This window comes from Tachypleus tridentatus, chromosome 12 (genome assembly GCF_004210375.1).
Source record: "Tachypleus tridentatus isolate NWPU-2018 chromosome 12, ASM421037v1, whole genome shotgun sequence".
Taxonomy (NCBI): Eukaryota; Metazoa; Arthropoda; class Merostomata; order Xiphosura; family Limulidae; genus Tachypleus; species Tachypleus tridentatus.
In genome coordinates, this window is record NC_134836.1 from 86,540,654 (window position 1) to 86,564,056 (window position 23,403).

The 23,403-nt window shown below is 31.0% G+C and overlaps 1 protein-coding gene across 1 annotated transcript; it reads left to right on the top strand.

Moving 5' to 3' along the window:
- Nucleotides 1–10,607: 10,607 nt before the first annotated feature.
- Nucleotides 10,608–15,111, top strand: LOC143233889 (uncharacterized). The gene is made up of 6 exons (XM_076470744.1): nt 10,608–10,761; nt 11,297–11,358; nt 13,220–13,321; nt 13,984–14,010; nt 14,337–14,419; nt 14,809–15,111. Exons 1-5 carry the CDS (start codon nt 10,662–10,664, stop codon nt 14,397–14,399), a joined length of 354 nt encoding a protein of 117 aa, XP_076326859.1. The 5' UTR covers nt 10,608–10,661; the 3' UTR covers nt 14,400–14,419; nt 14,809–15,111.
- Nucleotides 15,112–23,403: the final 8,292 nt, after the last annotated feature.

Consider the following 23,403-nt stretch of genomic DNA (forward strand, 5'->3'; position numbering starts at 1 on the left):
TAAAAAAATAAAGTTTTAAAGACGAAATATTTCCATCAACTTCATTAAACGTTATTGGTAATCAATTAGTGATAATATTCTATGAAATCAATTAGTGATAATATTCTTTGTAATCAATTAGTGATAATATTCTTTATAATCAATTAGTGATAATATTCTATGAAATCAATTAGTGATAATATTCTTTGTAATCAATTAGTGATAATATTCTTCATAATCAATTAGTGATAATATTCTATACAATCAATTAGTGATATTCTTTATAATCAATTAGTGATAATATTCTTTATAATCAATTAGTGATAATATTCTTTATAATCAATTAATGATAATATTCTTTTTTACTTTTTATTTTAAAATTTAGACATATAACACACTGCACATTATGTTTTCGGTTACACTATTTGTTTGTTTAGTTTAGAGCCAAGTCACATCGAACATCTATCTGCTGTTTTCACCTCAGGATTTCGAGTCTCGGATATTAACGTTGTAAGTCCGTATACTTAGCGCCGTCCCACCTGGTGACTGATTACAATACAACATAGGAAATCGTAGTTTTATTGTAAATAGAGGAACAGGACCACTCTCTAATCATGGAATGTTTAATCATACAGTTGAATTGAATGGTAAAATATCACAGTTAAAATCTGCTATACCATAATCAAACCATATCTACTGTTCATAGTTTCACCCATCTACACAGTATTTATATAATTTTTGTCACATATAATAACTGAAACAACTCATGTTACATGTGAACGTATTATTCTTCTAGTATATAAATAACTTTATCTATGACATCAAACGCAACGTTGAAATTGCTATCTTCGCATTCCGCTTTCCATGTGTGTTTGTGTGTGTTTTTCTTATAGCAAAGCCACATCGGGCTATCTGCTCAGCCCACCGAGGGGAATCGAACCCGCTTTCCATTCTGGACATTTAGAATATAAGTTTCGCTGCATAATGCTTCAAAAGTATGAAATGACACAAAAAAACGAACATTTTGCTTTCTATATGTGAATGTGTGTAATGTTTGTCATTTTATATATGAAGCTGTAACTACTTGTACAATAGATTAATTGATATCAGATTTGTCCTCGTACAACACTTCTTCAAACATATTCAATCGCCTACAATAATGCTCTAGAAAGGTCATAATCTAGGGTATTTTCATTTCTTCAGTTTATGGTTTGGTCGCCAAGACGGCGCCTTAAGCGTCACAATTCTGGTGGAAAACTGTAGTTTCGTCTTCTTGTACTTAAGTCTTGTCTGGTTTGTTGAAGTATCATTTGACATGTAAATTAGACAGAATTACTTCTTAGACATGTGTAATAAGTGTTTAGCACTGTTTTATTCATATACTTATGTAAATATAACATACGTGTAAAATTATGATTCCCGATTTGTTTTGTTTTGTTTTTATTATTATTATTTGTGATTTAAATTCATTAAATAAAATTATCTTGAAACTCTAACGTAAAAGAAATTATTTAATGCTTTGATAGTGCATTAGCGGTTGTTCTATTAATCGCAATGTAAATTATTAAAAAAAACAATCAAGTCTGAACAAGATTCAAGGCAACATCATAATTAGCGAGAATAATGTATTAATTAAAATAAGAATATATACAGCTTTAAGAAAGCTTTCCAGAAAAGTTAGTTTGAATCTATTTTAGGCTTTTTATTTATTTTAATAAATTAACTTTCAAGTTATAAATTGATATCTGTGAATATGTGCTACCATTGTCCAACCAATTATCCTTTAAGAACTTAAATTAGTGTATCCTGGTTAGTTGTTAACGGAATGACCTTTTCTGGAAAAATTATAAAACCCACATTTTGACTACTATTTTTGCTGCGACACATTTATATCATTTTAATGAATCGTTTTAATCATCTAAAGTACAATATGATATAAATTTTATATTCAACAAGTTGAGTTACCCTTACTCTATGAACTTGAAAAATATGTGAATAAACGCCATGATAAAATAACATAAAAATTCTAACTTACACGCAGTTTGTTTATAACATAACATATTAATTATTACAATATTCGTTATTATCCCGCCAAAAATTGGTCAGGGTGCTTTCTCTTAACTTCTTTCAACACTTACCTCTTAAAGTTCTCCTACACTAATTAATTATTAATTAATTTACGATTATTGGCTGCAGAAGTGTCTTACAACATGAAGCTGTTAGGTCACAGATTACAGTTGGAAGTGAGTGTAGCTCAAGAAACGGCTCTTCGTATTAATGTTATGGTAGCTGTTCTAGAATTGACTTCATCTGAGTTTATGTTTTATTGAAATAGTGGCAGCTATTTTTTCATCATAGAGAGTGCGCCATCACTCTCTAAGATATATATGACATTTTGGGGGGAAGTATAAGAACGTAGCGCCATCTGTGAATATAGTTAACGTTAGTTTACGTCAAATATAATAAATGCTCAATAACATGAATAATGAAGACGGAGGGGTTGTGAACACACCACTGTCATGCCCCTTGTTCCAGACTAACATCCCACAAAGTAGGAGTAGTTACATAACGTCAAACAGACGGGCACACTGATTTTTGTGCTTTATTTACATAGATATATTATATTTGTCGTAAGACAATAGTGTTGAACTTACTGTATTAAAAATAGATATTTTTTAATTTTTTATTATTTGATTGCGAATTACAGACTAATAAAAACGTCGAAAGTTTTGAAGTGTAAGATAATATGTTTAAAAGATAGAAACATGAGACAGAAAATTTGACTTTATAATATACTGGAAGAAACAATAATAACAATATTAAAATATTTCATTATTTTTAAGGTAGAAAATGAGATATTATAACTGAATAAGTCTGGAAGTATTTATAAACATGTTTTGTACATATTTTCAATAAACTATGGACATAGATTTGCCTCAACCCATTCGCTGCCAAGTATAATTACTTAACGACAAGGTAATCTATCGAATACAAGAACCAATCAAACCTGCCGAGTTAAAATATTGAGAATTTTAGTGTTATACATCCGTTTAATTGAAATGTTCATTCTTCGTATTGTTTCATGTTTCACCGTTTTGCTAATCTATAAAAAGAGGAAATATTCCCTGGTTTCAGGTTTGGGTATTGAAACAAAGCATATTTGACGAGTTCTAGTATTGTGGGAAATACCTTATCTAGAATAGACCGCGACAACAAAGTAAATGTTTTTAACATGTTAATTTTAGCTTTAAAAAGTGGAAATTGTGCATGTCAAGATAGAATATTTAATATTTCACAAGCTCTTCTGAAATGTTTCAAAACATTGAATTGAGATCGTGTTTCAACAGATTCGTCGTCCTATATCAAACAGCTTTTATGTTTTATTTCTCAGAATTCGAAATCATAAATCTAATAATGAAATAATGTAACTTAGATTTATTTTGACTTAGCATTATGAAACTGTACATATATTTTTGAAACTTTGTTTTGTAAATATAAACAAATATATCTTAATTAAGGATATTATCCATAAATTATCGTACGAAAGAAATTTGATTCACATTTGAAGTCGAAATTAGAACATATTAATGAACTTAAATCGTAACAATACTTGATTTAAACATTTCATTACGGACGAGGAAGGCGACAGTTACAAAATACATAAAACAGACAAAATCTGCATTCGATTGTTGATTGTTGATATTAACCTACCTTTATGGTGTTGTGACTGTTGTTTTTCTAAGCTTATAAAGGTACAGAGTAATTTATGAATACCTACAATTATTAACTTGTGTAAATTATTTACAGACTGAAAATATGTAAGTTTTACTTTAACTGTAATTTATTATTGTTGTAATAAAATTTATCATGATTGTAAATATTCTTAATATAGAATAAAATTTACTTATTTCGTTTAATTGTTCAGTCATTTTTCATATTTCATGAGAAAGCGAAATGATACTTTATGATACTTAATGGACATTTTCAAGTACTTCAAATCCGCACTGTAATTGATCAGTTTTACAGTATCGGGCCCGACATGACCAAGTGGCTAAGGTGCTCGACTCATAATCCGAGGGTCGCGGGTTCGAATACCCTTCACACCAAATATGCTCGCCCTTTTAGCCGTGGCGGAGTTATGATGTTACGGTCAATCCCACTATTCGTTAGTAAAAGAGTAGCCCAAGAGTTGGCGGTGGGTGGTGATGGCTATCTACCTTACCTCTAGTCTTACACTGCTAAATTAGGGACAGCTAGCGCAGATATCCTTCGTATATCTTTGCGCGAAATTCATAAATAAACAAACAATTCACAGTATGGAGTCGTTAATACTTTAACCGAAGCAAAATAGTTAGCCTCTAACATAAGTAAGAATATAAGAATGATAATAATTAGAATAATAGATATGAATATAAAATGTCTATTAAGTATAACTAAAAATTCTAGACAAATACATGTACAAACACCGTTACCAACAAATATTTGAAAACAAACTAGACAAAGACACGTTATCACACAATAGTAATCGAATATTGTCAAAAGTAAAAGACAAATACTCGTTAAAGCAGAGTACCATCAACTATTACGAAAACAACTGGACAAATACACATGAAACACAGATACCATCCACTATTTGCACACAGATATTCGGGAAAATACTGTTACCATCCAATGTTAGTAACAAAACTAAACAAACTCAGTATGGTTCATAATTATCTTTCATATTTTAAAATCTAATAATTAAATAACTAAGAATTACATCCATCCAGTTTTCAACATCTTGTAAGTAAACTCAAACCGTTTTTATTGTCATGTTGTTAAACCATAAATCGCAATTATACAAGAAATAGCACAATGCATCATTTTACTTACAGAGACCAGGTCAGTGACTGTAGTGCAACATAGTTACATATGTCAGTACACGAAAATAATATAGGGGTATGTTAAGGATACTATGTATTGCACACCTATAGCAAACATCATGGAACTAAAGATTATAATAACGGATGTCGTTATTGACATATTAACATGTCAATAAAGTCAAGAAAACTGTTTGAGTTGGGTTACAGGTTGTTTAAAACTGCACAATTGTTCTTTTTTAGGTATTAAATTATTAAATTTTTCAAGTAGGGAAGATAATTTTGGAGTACTTTTCAGCAAAACAGTAACATCAAATATTAGTAAAAACACAACCGGCAATGAACATTAGCAAAGAAACATACTAGCAATATTTCTTTGAAATACCAAGATAATACAGTCATGACTGCGTACAGCACAAACTCAAGGAAATTACTTAAAGAATAAGAACTTGAGCAACGAGTCCAACTATCACAAAACTCACAAATTTGTTTATTGTAATAGCATACAATATAGAAAAGATGTCACTAATTGATTAGTTTACTTTTAGAGATTTTTACTAAGATTTTCAACCATAGCTGAAACACTTTTGTCAACAAATTAATTAAATTTATATTAATATTGGGTTTTAACAGACATTTCAACCTATACTAAATCACTATGTTACCAGGTAATATGGAAATAATAATTTAACTTACATCGAAATTGACAGCTGGAAGAATCCTCTGAAGATTTCAGCAGTTTCTCCTGTAATTTATCAACAGAGAATGATGGAGCTGTCGCATCATCTGATCCTGTATGTTTTGCTACATCAGATCTAGATCTTTCACTATCCTCTTTCTTACTTTTGCTATAAAAAGTTTATTACTTTAATACTTATTTCTACTTAAACTTAATTCAAACTGTCTCATATTCTTTTTCCTTATTGTTGGTCAATCCAAAACACTCATCGAATATGCTAATTTGTAATGTTCAGGTCAGATGAGAGAGAATACTTATTACAAGTCTTATTTCTTTGAAGTGCCAGTATTATGCAGTCATGACTCCACAGATCATTAATTCGAAGACTTTATGTAAGGAGATCTTTTGTTTTTTAACTTGTTGTCAAGTGCAAAGTTACACAATGGACCGTCTGTACTGTGACCACCAAGGATATTGTGTGTGTTTGTGTTTGTGTGTGTGTGTTTTTCATATAGCAAAGCCACAAAGGGCTATCTGCTCAGCCCACCGAGGGGAAGCAAGGATATTGAAAACTAGTTTTTGCAATATAAGGTAAGAACTCAGACGGAGAGCTCAAATATCACAAAGTACAATATTATTTACTTCAACATATATTAACGAATAATGTACAAAAAGAATGTCACAGATGGAGTAGGTTGCTTTTACAGATTTATACTAAGTTTCTTAACAATAATTCGATCACTTTTATCAATAAATTTGTTAAGCTAATAATTTAGGTTTAACAGACATTTCAAGTGACATGTGGAACATCAAATTAAATTACATGTACGTGGAAATGCTTAAAACTTACCATAATGATTTCACAGCAAGAAGAGCCCTCTGAAGAATCAATCAATTTTTCCTACAACTTGTGGATGAGGCTAACTTACTGAGTTTTGTAGAACAGCTTTATAATACTGGAAATAGGATGTTTCTCAAAGTTTCCTAAAACCAGAACAAAATAGCTCATGGTTATATAACTTTTAGGTATTATCTGCTTAACCCTGAGCACAATACCTGAGTCTGGGTAACCAGTGACTTTGCATCTGTTTTTCTGGCATCACCATCTTGTCTTGAAAACTCTGGTTTCCCTGCAAACATCTGCTGATTTTCCTTATTGATGAACTGCTCTCAAAATACGTGATACAATCTTTAACATACTTTCCAGTTTCATGTTTCACTTTCATAAACATTCTTTCAAGTTAATAAATAATACAGGGTGTTCGGAAAGTCACTGTGTGGTTTTGTCTGTTAATAAATATATAAGTGCACAGTGACTTTCCGAACACCCTGTATAATTGCTCAAAGAGAAAGACAATATAGTTGACTACGATAATTGCCAGCTGGAAGTCTGGTTTAATTATGAGATTAGCTAGATAAAAAAAAAAAAAAAAACATGTCTTTGATAATCCCTAACAAAAATTTTAATTTTACAATATTTTAGGTCATATTTTCTATCCAAATTTCTTTTGAGTTAAATTAAGGTTGCACAATCTTTTCACAATGTGATGCCACTATAAATTATAGCTTCTGTAAATACTAAAGAAACACATATAACAACATAGTTGCCATTAAATATTAGTAAAAACTAGATATTATGTGTAACAAAACAGCTACTAGTGAACTATTAATAATAACTATAGAACTAGATGTTAAAATACATTTATCATAAATATTATGAAAACTTCTTAAAAACCATGAAAACAACCAGTTATAAATAAAATATCTAGATAAATATATCTGAAGCCATAGTTACTAACAACTACTTGTAAACCGCGATGAATGACGAGAAAACACACTTTTCGAGAAAGTTATATGTGTATAAAACGGCTGGTTTGGATAGCAAGCACTATGTAGAGGAGCGAATAATGTTTCGACCTTTTCGGTCATTGTCAGAAGGTCGAAACGTTGTTCGCTCCTCTACATAGTGCTTTGTCTACCCAAACCAGCCGTTTTATACATATATAAAATACTTGTAAACATACTATACAAATGCACATGAAAGCACAGTTACCACTGAATATTATTTAAAACATTAGACAAATGCATGTGAAAATATAGTTAATAGAAAATATTAATAAAATCATCAGACAAATACAGGTAAAAACACAGTTAATATTGAATATAACTAATAACTATACAAATATGCGCAATAACACATTACCATCAAATATGAACAATAAATAAATACATACATACAATAATCCCGTTGTCACAAAATATTCATCATAAGCAGATAAATATGTATAACAACTAAGTTACCACTGAAATATTAAAAATAGCTAGTCAGATATGCACCAATACACAGTTACTAAGAAAATATCAGTAATAATGAACAGATACTACTGACAGCACCGTTATCAGCAAAATATGAAACGTAACAAGTAAATACAGTATTAACACAGTTATCAGACAAATAGCACAAAATATAATAATAAAAATACAGCTTATGATCTTCACTTTGCTTATTGCACATTTCTCGCTTTTCTACTGCTCTATTCTGAAACTAACAATTATCAATAAAATACCGATAATTATTATCTTGCTAATTTATGATATTATTGTGTATGTTTTACTAAAAGTAGACAAAACATTTCAGAACAGGATAGACTTTTAATGAATTTTGGCTTGCCTATTAAATGACAGTCAGATGAATCTCTGTTCTCCCTAACATGACAGCTTAAATCACTAATAAAATATTATATTCATTAATTCTCCCAACTTATTTACTGTTGTTTACCTTTTCTTAGCAGATGATGAGCATATATTAAAATTTAAGAATAATAAATACCACAGACTACCCCTACATTCTATATTACAGTATTAATTTTTATTATTTATTATATTTTATTGCATATGCTTTCTTTAAAAATCATTTTGCATTGTTAGCTTATTATATGGCTCAATGGCTTGAAAGGTTATAATGCTAAAACTGGGATTTGATACCAATAATGAACAGAGCAAAGACAGCCCCGCTATATAGTTTTGTAATGAACGACAAAGTAACCTAAACTGGCTGAACTTCGGGAGATGTTTTTGGGATTACGGCCGAAAATATCACTAACAACGAAGTTATCAAACTGAGGAATCAATGCATTCTAATCAATATAAGTAACAACGGTATATTATGTTCGCTATATTAACTATTAGGTTAATTTATAGTCCTAATCTCTGTAGTTAAACTGCTTTTTCTTCAGGATTTATAATATTTATTTGATCTGAAAGAAATTAATTGCATCGTATCCTGTTTCTATATTTTTCTATACTAAACAAAGTTTTGAAAATTAACTACCTGAGAATGATTGAGATTTTCAAGCCCTAGTAAAATATATTTATTTCGTCAATCATGCAGTTTTCTAAAATAATCGGACACAAGCTTTGAGTATCCAAGGGAGTCATGGGTGGACATGGCTGATATAAGCACAATGAGAAATAAAAATAGCTAAATACTTTTCCTTATATCAGAGATAATTCAGTTCAAGATTAGAATACATCATCAAATATGATTAAAATTATTTGAAATGTTTGTTAAATAATTTGTTATAGATTTATTTATGTTTATTCGACCTTTTCAATATTAATTAATTAAACAGTTATATAATTTCAGCAAAATGTCAGTTCATTTGGTTACGTTTTAAATATATTATAATATATTGTAAAATACTCGCTAAATTTGTAATTAACTTGTGTATTTCAGTATGTAATTATTCATTATCTTGTATGTAAGTATTTAGTTATCTATTAAATATGGTTAAAGTTAACAGTGGTATAACGGATCACTGAGGAAAGGGTAAATTAATTAGATTCCTCTTACTAATAACAAAGATATTTGGAAATTGAAGATAGATGAGTATGTTTGTTTGTTTGTTTGTTTGTTTTTGAATTTCGCGCAAAGCTACTCGAGGGCTACCTGCGCTAGCCGTCCTTAATTTAGCAGTGTAAGACTAGAGGGAAGGCAGCTAGTCATCACCACCCACCGCCAACTCTTGGCTACTCTTTTACCAACGAATAGTGGGATTGACCGTCACATTATAACGCCCCCATGGCTGAAAGGGCGAGCATGTTTGGTGCGACAAGGATTCGAACCCGTGACCCTCGGATTACGAGTCGAACACCTTAACACACTTGGCCATGCCAGGCCGCGATAGATGAGTAAATTTAAGGATTGCGTCAAAAACGACGGATAAGTGAAAATATCAGAAAAGCCAAATAGTTCATAATTTGTTGAACCAGCACCTCAAGCATAGTCACGCACACATATATGTCCATTTGGCTCACCCGTGTCTAGAATAAGATAAACAAAAGTAACTATCCTTTTATATATTTTAATGTGTTTTATGGTATTCTTTGAGGTTTCCTTTTTATATGCTTATATTTTGTCTATAGAAGTTTTCTACTCATAAAAAGATAGCTTAAGTAATAAATTCTCTGATCGAGGTCTTAAAATATTCAATAAAAATTACAATTTATAATCATTAGTCTTAATTGTGAGTGACAAGAAAACTACGAAAACTTCAATGACCATTCTGCCACAGGTCATCATTTGTGTAGCCTCGTTATTAGTGATGGTTTCAGCCCTTATAGGTATATAAGGTAAAATGTGATGTTAAATAACCTACTTAAAATACGATACTACGTAAACATTTGTGAGAATACGATCATCTGGTGCACAATCATATCGGTCCACTAGTTGATAGCGCTTCCAAGAGATGACACTCTTAATCAATTAAAGTTTATCTCAAACCGTAATTCAGGTCGGAGATATTTAACTTCAGAAACATATCGCACATAAAAAAGTTAGTATTAATTAATATAATTAATAATAGTGTAATTAATTAAAATGTTTGATTCTGGTGTAACTATAATTTCTATTAAAATTTATTTCACCTATAAAAACACACAAGCAAAATAATATCACGAATATGGTTGATTCATGTGTACATCTGGTAGGTACTCTAAAGAATAATAAATGATAACCATATGTGTTCTACCAAAGTTACCATGATACGATTAACATTTTATCTATTTCTAGCATATGATATGAAGTGTTCGAGGTCTTCTCTGTCATTTATATAACAGCTTTAGAAAATAAAGAATATTCTAAGATGAGGAACATTTTTAAAATGAAGGTCCTAATCAGTGTAGGGTTGTTTTTATGTCTTAGTACAACGGTACTGTGCCAGACCCCTCCACCTAGTCTCTGTAGTAAGCAACGTTTATTATTTTACAACGTAGCTCATATCATTAATGGAAAGATTGAATAATATTTTCATTTGTTATTCAAAGGAGTTTACTCGAGTTTAGTTTCTGTTACCACAGTGACCCCAATGGCACAGTAGTATGTCTGCACACTTTCGATGCTCGTTGTGGGCAAAACACAAATAATTCATTGTATAGCTTTATGCTTGACTAAAAAAACAAATAAACTGTTTCCTCAATAGTTATAAAATGGGATTTATTTATCTGTAATATTATTAAACATTAAATAATTAATGGTGTTCTCTGTCATGGTTAAATATAAATTTATTTGGTTTTTCACACAGTTATTGAGTGTGTCATCATTTGTACTTGTTGTTTTCTTCTTTTTAATATTTTATTAAAATTACATCGAATAAAATAAACGTATAAGAAGCTGGTTTAATTAAATGTTTATTTTTCTCTGTTAAACAAGTCTTCTGAATTATTTTATGTAACAAAAATCTCAGTATCTAAACATAGTTTATACCGCTTTCTGTTTAAGATTTGAATGATGAGCAGTTGGAAAAGTACGTGGAATGCGAAAATAAAGAGTTCCCTGTGTGGGTAAGTAGTTGATGTTATTAAAAGGTAATGTGTCAGTTAAAGAAATGTTTACCAGGGTTAAAGCATACCTAACAAGTCTGGTCCTTTTTATTTCTCTCAGTTATTTACCCGAAGCTCTCTATGTAGACCAAATGGGAGTCTTAATATGAGATAAGTTCTTATCCATTTAAAAAGGTCCTGTCTAGGCTGCCACTTCATGTATTTGAAGGTCTCTGTTTTTCTAAGTATGGTCTCTGTTTCAGTCTACCGTTTGAATAAAAATACTAGACTTTGAAAAACTTCTGCATATGAACTATTCAAAGGTTTTCTATAACACTAAGTATGTTCAGAACATAAAAAATACTCTGTATGAGTAAATAATAATTCTAATGGAAAAACTGTTCACTTTATGTTAGTAAAAGAAATACATGAATGCTTTATAAGGGGCAAAATATTGCCTAAGACAGCATTATGGTAAAGCACGATACATGCTTATAAATTGCTTTTCGTGTAGATAAATAAATCAGAGTTTTCTATTTGAATAAATAGGTGCTCTAATAGAAAATCTAATATGTAGGTTAAGAAGCTATTCCACGCAGAAGTAAAGTATTTTACTGTATAAAATACACATTCCAACGATATCTGTTGTTGGAATAAATATATGCTAAAGTGGAAGTTCCTTGTCTAGATAAGTAGATGTTCCAAGAAGAAACCATCTATTTGTGTAAAAAAAATCCAAAATGAAGTTCTGTGTTTCGATGAAAATATTCTTCATGTGGAAATTCTCAGTTTATCGAAATAGATAATCCATTTTCGAATAAGTAGATGATCAGTATGAAAGTTCTAGGATTCACAAAAGTAAATGTTATGAAAAAGTTCTTTAAATGACGTAGATAATCAAAACTGGAGTAACGTGTTCAGTTAATGAGATGCCTCAAGAATCTCTTTACTTTTATCAAGTAAGTAATTCGCTTAGGAATCTATTGCACAAGAAAACAGGTGAACATTAAATAAATATTTTATTCTGTCTGCACAATAAACATATAATAAACTAAACAAATTAATCATTATTATTATTATTACTACAAGACATATATATATATTCGAGTCTTGCAGTGTGACGTCACCATAATATCCTAGTCCTTTTCTTCAAGTACTCTCAGAACATTAATAGAAGGGTTAACTCGAATTGTTGGTATTTATTCAAGAGCTTCTTAGTAATAACTATAATTTTATATGTATATAAAATAAGCTACCATTACAGTAATGTGTGTGTGTTTTCTATAGAAAAGCCACATTGAGCTATCTGCTGAGTCCACAGAGAGGAATCAAACCCTTAATTTTAGCGTTGTAAATTCTTAGACTTACCTCTGTACTAGCGGAAGGACACATTACAGCGATAATATTATGTTAAAAAGTCCAAAACAATAACGTGTGTACAGAAATATCATTTAAAATACATATTAATTGCATGTACACGAAACGTGAAGAGCACCACTACCACTGTGCATCAAATATTGTTTAACAATGTTGTAAAGATTTGTTTTAACCGTTTTTGAAAGACACGAAGCTTCTTTGTAGAGTAATAATAAAAGGTAGTGCAAACAATAATATCAAAGAAAGTGAAAGAGTTGAGAACAGACAGCAATACTTCTGAAAAGTTTCAGTATTATTTGTCTAAAATAGTATATCGTAGGACAAAAGTCAATTCGTTGATGGAAGTATTTTTTGTATCTTAATTTCTATTCAACATAAATACTTTAGTAAATTTGTAATTAAACACTAAGCTACAGAAACCCGGTTTTTAGCTTTAGACTTAATTATGTATTTTAACATTTGACGAAAATAATATGTTAAAAATATCATCCTATCACGTCAACAGGTTATAAAAGTAATCAACAAGTGCATAGATGAAATTATGCCCGGTGCTACTAACCTCCAGGTCGTAAGGAAAGCGTGTGAAGATGGAGAAACTGCAAAAATGGTAAATTGTTCTATTTAGTTAAACGTTAAAATTCCACCTAATCGCCGTGACATGAAATTTGCAGTTTATCAAAATTATGAATGATTTTAAATTTATGTTACATAATTTATAAAATATGCTTTTTTATTTATTTATTTGCGTCCACGTGACTCTGTGATATAGCTCAGGCATATCATGTGCATTTTTGTTTTTCTATTGCTTCGAAAATATACTGAATTTAAGCCCTTAATACGGGATAGTTGTGATTCGGTTAACATGTTTGTAGGATAACTGTTGTACTAAAATAAGTTTTAAAATTACCTTTTTTTCTGTTATTAATATAACAGAGTGAATTGTTCTATACCGTAAATAGCTCAACAGACATTCAATTTGACATCTTAAAGCTTAATAACATGTTTCCAAATTACTGGAAAGAAAGCAATAATTACTCGATAGTTATTTAATTAAGGAAACTACAGCAAAACAAAGTTTATAATAGATCGTTATTGTCCAACTTCGTTATATAAAAACGCATAACTAGTGTATGATATTCTTAAAAGTCACTAAAATATCTTACTTCACCACATATATTAACTGTGTATGTGTGTGTGAAACTACTTTAAAATGTTGACAAAATACCTTTCTTCATTAATAACTGCACATTTTTCTCTCTTTTTTACCAGATTTTCATGTGCGTCAATCCGCATATTGTAAGTTCACACTTTTTCATCTTTTAAGTGTCTCATATTTCATAGGATAAATTGATGCAAATTATATGTTCAAGTAATGAATGAATTAGACTTAAAAGATTGCAAAAAAGCTTCATATTATTTGAAATTCAAATAATCACACAAAATGTTTTTAAAAGCGCCAGTTGTTCTGGAATTGAAATGAGATCTAACACACATACATCTTTTGTTCTTTTACAATTTTGTCATGTTTCAAATATTCAGTTGCAGATAGATTGTTGATTTATTTTCATTACAATGCTTATGATATACTCTTTGTTAAACCCAACATTTGTTGAATTAAATAGAAAGAAATTGAAGATGAACTTAACCAGCTTGTTAAAAAATGTGTGCGTCAGGTGGAAGGTTAACATACTTTACAAAACATGAGGTAAGATAATTACATCTATATTGTGAAATACAGTGCTAAAAACTGAGAAACAATACAAGCAAATGAACTGACTGACAGAAATTTCGATCAATACTATCAAACCACAAAACAGCTACTTTAATTGAAGTGAATAATAGTGTTCCACTATTATTCTGCAGTATAATTATGTCATTATAAATATAATTTATTTCTTGTTTGTTTGTAATAGGTGTATAGAAAATTACTCAGCTAAATGTTAATGAAAGAGTTCAACTTCACAAAGACAATGTTTATATATCTGTGTACCCATGTAATTTGAAATATTTCCATTTGTTGTAAGAAATAATAAACTGTATGAAATATCCACATATTTGGACACTGTGATCTAATACCAATATTCTCTTTTACAGCTTCTATGTGCACGAGACCAAACCTCATGCGAGTTTCTTTAGGGACTTTAGCCATTGGTAGTTGTTTCCGATAAATATATATATACATAGAAGTTCTGTGGTTTGTTCTTAATGTCCACACACAACAATGTGGTTATGTAAGGTGTGTGTCTCAGTATGCTTACTTAATTCAATATAATTATACTTTTCAAAATTTAAATATTAGAAAAGGTCAGTTGGAGGTGTGCTACTTTTAATCATCTTTGTACGAGTGACGTCATACATTTTTACGTCAAATAAAAACTAGTTTATATTATAACTTACTATTTCGATCTGTTAGTTTCTTATTGTAAGATACTTTGACTTTCAGCAGCTTAAAGACGTTTCAGATATGTTTAATGCAAATTTAAAACAGTAAATAGAAATCACTTAGCTGTCAAAGAAATGGAAGTAAATTCGTTCTTAAATCGAAGTCAATAGATAATTATGACACACAATCAATGGACACTAATAATTAATGATTTATTTACCTCCTTGGCTCTCTTATATGAGGTGACTGATATCAGTATTTTCAGCATGAGCGGTACTTTAAGCGAAACATGTACTAAATGGTCAGATGAGAGGTTCAGACATAGCTTTCTCTCATTTAAAACTGCTAACCACAGGGAGGATAAGAAACAATTCAGTAGTGCCTGTCACCTAGCAGCTACCGCTAAATGAACAGTGTGGTTGATTGTCAGAGTCATATTTCTACAATTGACTTGTTAGCTACTACGCCATGCCTGGCCAAAATTTAGGATAATAATTTGTTATAAACTGAAAAATCAATAAAATATCCATATTCATTTCATTGAATTCTTCCCTTTGAGAACAAATAATAATGAACAGAAAAGAGAATATGTCATATATTTTCCAGGTTTTGTTAAAGATGGATTACAGCGTTTCAAACTTAACTCAGCGAATACAACTAAAGTGAAAGAATTTAGGACTAACAAATTTATATTACAGAATATGTAGAAATTAAACAACCAATGAGAAACACTCATTTACTTGGGTAAGACTAATTTTTGAAAACTAAAACATTTAATAAGTGGAGAAAATTAATTTTCAACATCCATAGCATATTTAATAGCGGTAATAGGTCATTGCGAAAGTCGTAAGAAGGTCGTACAAAGTTTCGAAGAGATAAACCAACTAAAGTGTAATAAACAATAACATATCCAGAAAGCGTGTCCATAAAGCAGTGTTGTGAGGATTCTTTGAACGGAGTGCAGAGAGCACGATGCGATTGTTTGTTTTTGAATTTCGCGTAAAGCTACACGAGGGCTATCTGCGCTAGCCGTCCCTAATTTAGCAGTGTACTTGGGCTACTCTTTTACCAAGGAAAATTAGGATTGACCGTGACACTATAACGCCCCCATTGCTCAAAGGGAGAGGATGTTTGGTGTGACGGGGATAGCACGCTGCGTAGCTTTCTACGAAGTCAATAACAACAACTTCTTGATCTAAATATAACGCAGCTTTTAATCTGCTTATATTTTATATACAGTGGAGCCCCTCACTAACGACCCCCTTACTAACGACTTCCCCTATCATACGACCGGAAAATGTTTGACGTATCCTGTTTGCATTAAATTGACCCCTCGTGGACGACTTCCCCTCAAACGCGACTAACGACCTACCAAATTGAACAATTTTGATTATTTTACCTCTCACTAACGACTAAGTGACATTATTATGTGGCATATTCTGTGAAGTTACATAGCGGTCTGCCTTCTCATTTATGACATATTACAAATGAGTTTAATTATTCCGTAGTTAAACAGTATTACGTAATCTACTTCAACAATAAATTTATTTCCAGTGCGTCGAATCGAAAAGAAGATTAATTTTCATTGGTAAATTAATCTTATTCTCAATGCGCTCAGTGCGCTTATTCTATAGTACATAATGAATTAGGAACACTAAATCGGATTATTTAACAGACAGGATTAGTGTGCATAATATGAAGATTCCTCATAACACAGACTCATTTTTCACCAGAATGTCGAAGAGAAAGTTGCTTAACTTAGAAGAGAGAGTTTCCGTCATTAAACGACACGACAAAGGGGAAACTGCAATACAAATCGCCACGGATCTTGGAGTTGGTAAAACCCAAATTCAGACAATCATTAAAGAGAAAGAAAAAATTTTGAAAAAGTGGGAAACAGACGAAAATCCAGAAAAAAAAAGCAGAACAATAGAAGATGCCCATACGACGAGTTGGATGAGAAGGTGTGGCGGTGGTTTGTAAATACAAGATCCAGGAATCTACCGGGAAACTAATTCAAGAAAAAGCATTAATATTGGCATCTCAGCTTGGCAATGAAGGCTTCTCTGCCAGCAATGGATGGTTAGATAGATTCGTAAAAAGGCATAATATCAAAGCAGCTATTCTCTGTGGCGAAAGTGCTGAAGTTTCTCAATAAGCAGTTGAAGATTGGACTAATCGTCTCCCATCCATCTGTGAAGGCTATTCCCCTAATGACATATTTAACGCTGATGAGACTGGGATACAATACAGATCACTTCCAACGAAATCAATGGTCAAGAAGGGAGAAACGACATCCGGTGTAAAAGTTCCGAAAGAAAGAGTTACAGTAATGCTTTGCTGTAGCATGTCGGGAGAGAAAGTTCGGCCACTTGTTATTGGTCATAGTGCTAAGCCGCGTTGCTTTCGTAATTCTGATATGAATTCATTGGGTGTAGATTATTATCACAACCAAAAAGCCTGGATGACAATTCCCATATTTACCAAATGGGCAAAAAAAATTTAACAACAAAATGAAACTTCAGAAACGCAATGTTCTGCTTTTTATCGACATCTGCACTGCCCATGTTGCAATCCCTCTATCTAATGTAAAAATCGTTTTACTTCCTCCTAATGCAACTTCTAAGCTACAGCCTTGTGACGCCGGAGTTATACAGACCGTCAAACTGCTGTATCGCAAAACATTCTTGAGACAACTTTTGTTTCTCATGGATAACGACCAGACGGCTACAGGTCCCGAGTTGTTCAAAAAAATCATTCTTCTGAACGCAATTGTGTGGTTACGCGTCGCTTGGCTTCGAGTTAAGACTTCCACAATTGAAAAGTGTTTCTTGAAATGTGGCTTTAACTTCTGTTTAGGCGAAGGGTCAAACGAAAGTGAAGACAATGTTTCAGAAAACCAATCTGACCCCGACTTCAGGCCTGTCTTGAATGGTGTAACTCTTGGCGAATATGTCAACTTCGACAACGAAACTCCAGTTTGTGATTATTCAGTTTCTGACAATATTATCGCGTGTCCTGAAGAAATCGAGAGTGATGATGGTGAAGAATGTGACGACACAACTGTAGAGTCTTTTGAGCCAATTGACTGTGCCACTGCAATGTCATATGCAGAAAAACTTTTACATTTTGGTCTCAAACACGGCAAAATGGACATTGTAGATTGCATGGTAGCAGTGAGCAAAGACATTAAAACTGTACAATTTTCGAAGAAAAAACAAACAAAATTAGTGATTTCTTTAAGAAAATGTAGTTTCTTATCGTATTTTAAGTCTGTATTTGATCATTTTTGAGCGTGTGTAGCATTTCTTCTACAGTGATTTCTTTATAAAAATGTATTTTATCATCGCATTTTAAGTCTGCATGAGCATTAGTGATTTAAGAAAATGTCTTTTATGATCGTATTTTAAGACTGCATGAACATTAGTGATTTTTATAGTTTACGATCGTATATCCAGTCAGTATTTGAACACTTTTGCGTGTAAAATTTTACAGTGATTTTTTTAAGAAATGTATTTTAGGATCGTATTTTAAACCTGCATTTGAACATTTTTTGTGTACAGAATGGTGAATAGACTTGTGTTTAAACATTTAATAGCCTCATAAAATCAAGGTAAAGTAGTGAGAACTAGTGAAAATATATTTTGCATTACATATTACCGCATTTTTTATTTCGTTTTTAAATACTCCATACCCTTAAAATGAACAGAGACCGATTGCCTATTATAAAAACGTACATAATTTAAATCTTGGTAACGAATTGGGTATCCACCCCTCACTAACGACTCCCCCTCATTAACGACCTTTTTGTCGAGGCATTTTTGAAGTCGTTAGTGAGGGGCTCCACTGTATATATATGGATGTATGTCTCCATTAGGCAACAGTTTCTGTGAAAACTGCATCGTATGTGCGTATTCTACAACGTATCTTCATAAAGCAATTCAAAACGATACGGTAGAAATACATTCCTAAAAACACATACAGACATACAACGCTACAGCCCGGACTTCGATTCCAAGAGCGGAAACAGCAGAGAGCCTAATGTGTCTGGAAACAAAACAACCAACAAAACACACACCGACACAAACTTTAAAGTAACTAATGTACTTGAATACAGACGCAACTGACATAAGGCATAGAGAGATTCATATGTATAACTTACAAGTTTGTTAGGCTGATTAAAATCATCCAAAATGCTTTCAAAGCGTATAACATCAATATTAATTTATGACTTTTCAACTTATTTGGTATTAATTTCAGAATTATTTGATATCGGTAATATATTTAATTGTTCTACTTCAATTTAAATATGTTTTTATTGTTGTATGCATATATATATCAAGATAGTTATTTCTGCTAAATATATATATATATATATTTAATGTGTGTGTGTTTTCTTATAGCAAAGCCACATCGTGCTATCTGCTGAGTCCACCGTATTTATTTAATAATTAAAAAAAACTATTGTTATTCAACTGTTAAAAGTCTTGGAAAAAGCAAAATTAAACAACTATTGAAGCATTTAACAAAAAGTAAGTTTGAAATTACTTTAGTTAAAACCTAAGAGCTAAAATATCGTCAATAATCTTCCTGACTTAAAAAAATGCCCGGAATGTCCGTCTGAGGGTCACTGGCTAGGATATCCATTCCTCCACACATACTCGCACTTTTTGTCTCTACTTTCATTACTTTTTGCAAAATGTTTAAACTTTTTTTAAACTTTTGCACCTAATAAATTACTATGTCCAGTATAGCTTGCTGAAGATGGAACATCTATATTCCGAAACATTCAAGAAATAAATGTTTGTTACTGAACATACACGTGTTAAATGTTCGTTACTGAACATACACGTGTTAAATGTTTGTTACTGAACATACACGTGTTAAATGTTTGCTACTGAGCATACACGTGTTAAATGTTCGTTACTGAACATACACGTGTTAAATGTTTGTTACTGAGCATACACGTGTTAAATGTTCGTTACTGAACATACACGTGTTAAATGTTTGTTACTGAGCATACACGTGTTAAATGTTCGTTACTGAACATACACGTGTTAAATGTTCGTTACTGAACATACACGTGTTAAATGTTCGTTACTGAACATACACGTGTTAAATGTTTGTTGCTGCTGCCATAATTCTACTGTTCATCACATCAGCATTGTGTTTATAACTCAGTCGATTTTGTAGTATTAAAATGTTTAATATCGTTAAGTTTTTGTTTGTTATTAAATACAGAGCTACACCAAGGATTATGTGTGCTCTGCCCAGAACGGGTATCAAAATCCTGTTTATAGCAGTATGTGTCCGCAAACATACCACTGTAATCCTATCGTTAGGAATCATTTTTAAAAACTAACATAAGTCTTCGTTTTCGAACTTCTTACATACTGCAAATATGTAACATACTTGTTACTGCAAAGTTTTTCTAACACCTTATGATATTCTATAACGTGTGATGGAATGTACTAATTTTTATCAGTGAAAGCACTTGTGTTTTCAAGAATATGTTTGTTTATAGTTAAGTACATCACGGGAAAAGTCACATCTTAACATCATCTTTTTTTATCCTGGAATAAATTGAAGATAGCTTTAATCATACTGTAATAGGTGGAGTCTTGAAAACTTATTTTTGTGCTTGAATTCAATTAAATTATACTACAAATACAGAATGTAAGATAGACTTCTTTAATTGGAACAAATTTCCTGGTAATTAACATGAAAATAATTTAAACAATCATTTGAAATATCCAATTTACCAGGCAGCTGAAAATGTTCTGATGCATGAGCTATAGAGATAGTTTAACTTGGTGGAAATTCAACATTAATAGAAATTAAACTCAACTTTTATAACTTTAGTTATCTATTATTATTTGTATATGATCTTCTAATTCGTATCTATATAACATTAATGGTATTTTTTAAACGCATATTTTTCACCTCAAAAGTACTTCAACAAAAAGGAATCTATAATTCAAAGCAAATATCGTGAGATGTATATTAAAAATTATAGTAATAAACTGAAATGCTTTATGATTTGATTTCAATCTGTAACGATATATTAATTATTTATTCCTTTTTATTATTTTAAAACAGTTTGGTTTATTCAATATAGTTTTGAGTCATTTGTCTTCACATTTCTAATTCCAAATTTGCTGTAATTTTTAATGTGTTATAAAGTGTTTTAATTAATACGTTTAATTGTTGATATTTATCTTCATAGTTATCTTAATTTTCCCTTCACGGAATCTAAAACAGAAAAATGTTAAAATGAAATTTCAGATTTTTTTGGTTTTAATCACTGTCTAAGATGCCTGTCTTTCAATACACAACCTCATTAGTCAAACGTAAATCTGAGGAATTATGAATTCAGTAATTCTACAAAAATCTCATTACTTTGCGAGTTTGTAGGCATTTTAGACTATTTTATCAAAGATGAATTGAAATCTAGGCACTGTGGTTATCTTAGATACCTTGGACTTACATATAAACAAGTACTTTTACCAAACGTAGTTCATAAAAAAGCCGGAAAGACGAGATAAAAAAATCGTTTACATTTTCTTTCTTGTATTTCTTTTCTTTTTAATTTAGTCAAAAAAATAAGTGACCTATCAGAAATATACGAAAAATTATAATAGTGCATGAAAATTTGCAGCGTTGTTTGACCTAACTAATCTACTTTGCTTTTCACGTTAAGTAAACATTTTTTATTAGTTATTTGTACTTAGGTGTTTGTTTTCTTTCTGAAAGCAACCCTTTTCTTACTATAGTGTCTTATGCCTAGAATATCTAAAAGGATTGTGAGAAGATCAACTCCATTCTATTTTCTAAGGCCTAAACGGGCCTGTTTTCTGACATACCTAGGATCACTGTTTTATATTTCTGTTAACAACTATATAAGTCGAAACACTTTTGACTCTGAGTAACACATTTGATAACAAAGCTTTGCAAACTGTGTATGTCATTATGTCTAATATCGTGAAATATTTGAGAACAGAACTGCAAGCGACGATCTTATGCATAATAACCTTAGGTGATCATAGTATTAGTTATCTCACCTATGTGGTATATACAGTTGTATATACCAACATTTTCTGTATTCATTGCAGTTGCATTCCGAATTCTAATATTACACATGTAGCTTTAGTCAGATACTATTTCAGTACTAATAATATTGAAAACTTGCTTACCGTAGCCTAAAGTGCACTAAAAGATATTTAAAGTTTTAGATGATATCGTGAAAACATGTCACCAGTGGTAAGAACACTTATAAGTAATTTATTAGTAAAGAAATTGTGTAAGATTACCCTAATTTCATAACTAAAACAGGTCTGTAAATCTAAATGTGACACCTACTTGCACAATAACTGAAACAAAATATACCACCATTTGTTTGTATTAGTGGTTGTTTAGTTAAGGATTATATTACATATTCTGCTAGTTTATTCCAAATAATCTAAAACGTTTGTTAAGCAGTATTAGACTTAGATTGGTTTGTCTTTATTCCATTTATTTAATATTAATTCCTGACAGACTTACTTAATTTTGGAAAAATAATATAAACAATACCTGATTTCAGGTCACATATATGTATTGTTGTCTGTTAAACACCTGTTTAATACCTAAACCAGTTAATAGATAGTTAATAATGTATATATTGTTAGTTCAAACGTCTACTTATTCAATTCATGTTAAATATATACTTATACAATGTACTCATTCAGAGCTAAAGGTTCATAACAGAATAATTAGAAGAGTGTACTAGTCAAAACACTTTATTAAAAGCATAACGATTTATAACTTCGAAACAAACGAAAACTGAGCTCATAGATTTTAAAAAATGGTAAATTTAAAGGTAATTCAGCTTAGAAACTATAGTATATATTTGCAACAGCACAGCTCTAAATTACGTTTATGTACAGGGTGTCCTAAAATTTCTTGACCATGAAGAGAAAATACACAATTTATTTTTAATTTATTCATTATTCAAATTTCATCCCATTAACAGCCACACATAATTTCTTGCTATACTGTGCCATGAAGGTGTTTTGTTTTCCTGAAATACGTACAGCTGACATTCGAAATGTGTTTGTTGAACTTTAAGTAAAAATAAAAATTACTCTTTCTGTCGATCATTCAGACACTGGTATATGCAGCTGACAATTATCTCAAGTATCGACGAAACGCAGCCAGGTGTTTCCTACCAAAGTTACCTTGATACAACTAAGATTATTCATTTGTAGAGTAAAGCAAGTACTGTGTTCAAGATTATATTTATCTGTATTTACAAGTTTTACGATTAT